The sequence below is a fragment of the Eimeria tenella genome, genomic scaffold (genome assembly GCF_000499545.2).
Source record: "Eimeria tenella Houghton genomic scaffold, Eth_scaff1941, whole genome shotgun sequence".
NCBI lineage: Eukaryota > Apicomplexa > Conoidasida > Eucoccidiorida > Eimeriidae > Eimeria > Eimeria tenella.
The window spans coordinates 1,597-1,855 of NW_013541783.1; the positions used below are offsets into that span (position 1 = coordinate 1,597).

Consider the following 259-nt stretch of genomic DNA (forward strand, 5'->3'; position numbering starts at 1 on the left):
CCCCCCAGGGGGCCCCCCAGGGGCCCCTTGCAGAGCTCGCCAAGCTGCGAGCTGACGCAGAAGGGCAGCAAGAGACCCATGAGTACCAAGCTGAAGTAACTCGTTTAATGGACATAATAGTGAACTCTTTGTACAGCCAGCGAGAAGTCTTTTTGCGGGAGTTGATTTCCAACGCAGTGGACGCTCTGGAGAAGCAGCGCTTCACCGCCCTCACCGCCAGCAGCAGCAGCAGCAGCAGCAGCAGCAGCAGCGAAGGGGG

At 59.8% G+C, this 259-nt stretch overlaps 1 protein-coding gene across 1 annotated transcript in view; it reads left to right on the forward strand.

The window, feature by feature from the left end:
• Positions 1 to 107: 107 nt before the first annotated feature.
• Positions 108 to 259, forward strand: part of ETH_00040825 (uncharacterized protein) — a gene marked incomplete at both ends in the record, with an annotated part of 1,456 nt that continues 1,304 nt past the window's right edge. The window contains one exon of the mRNA XM_013374125.1: positions 108 to 257. Coding sequence (XP_013229579.1) covers positions 108 to 257 — 150 coding nt within the window. The remainder of the gene's footprint in view (positions 258 to 259) is intronic.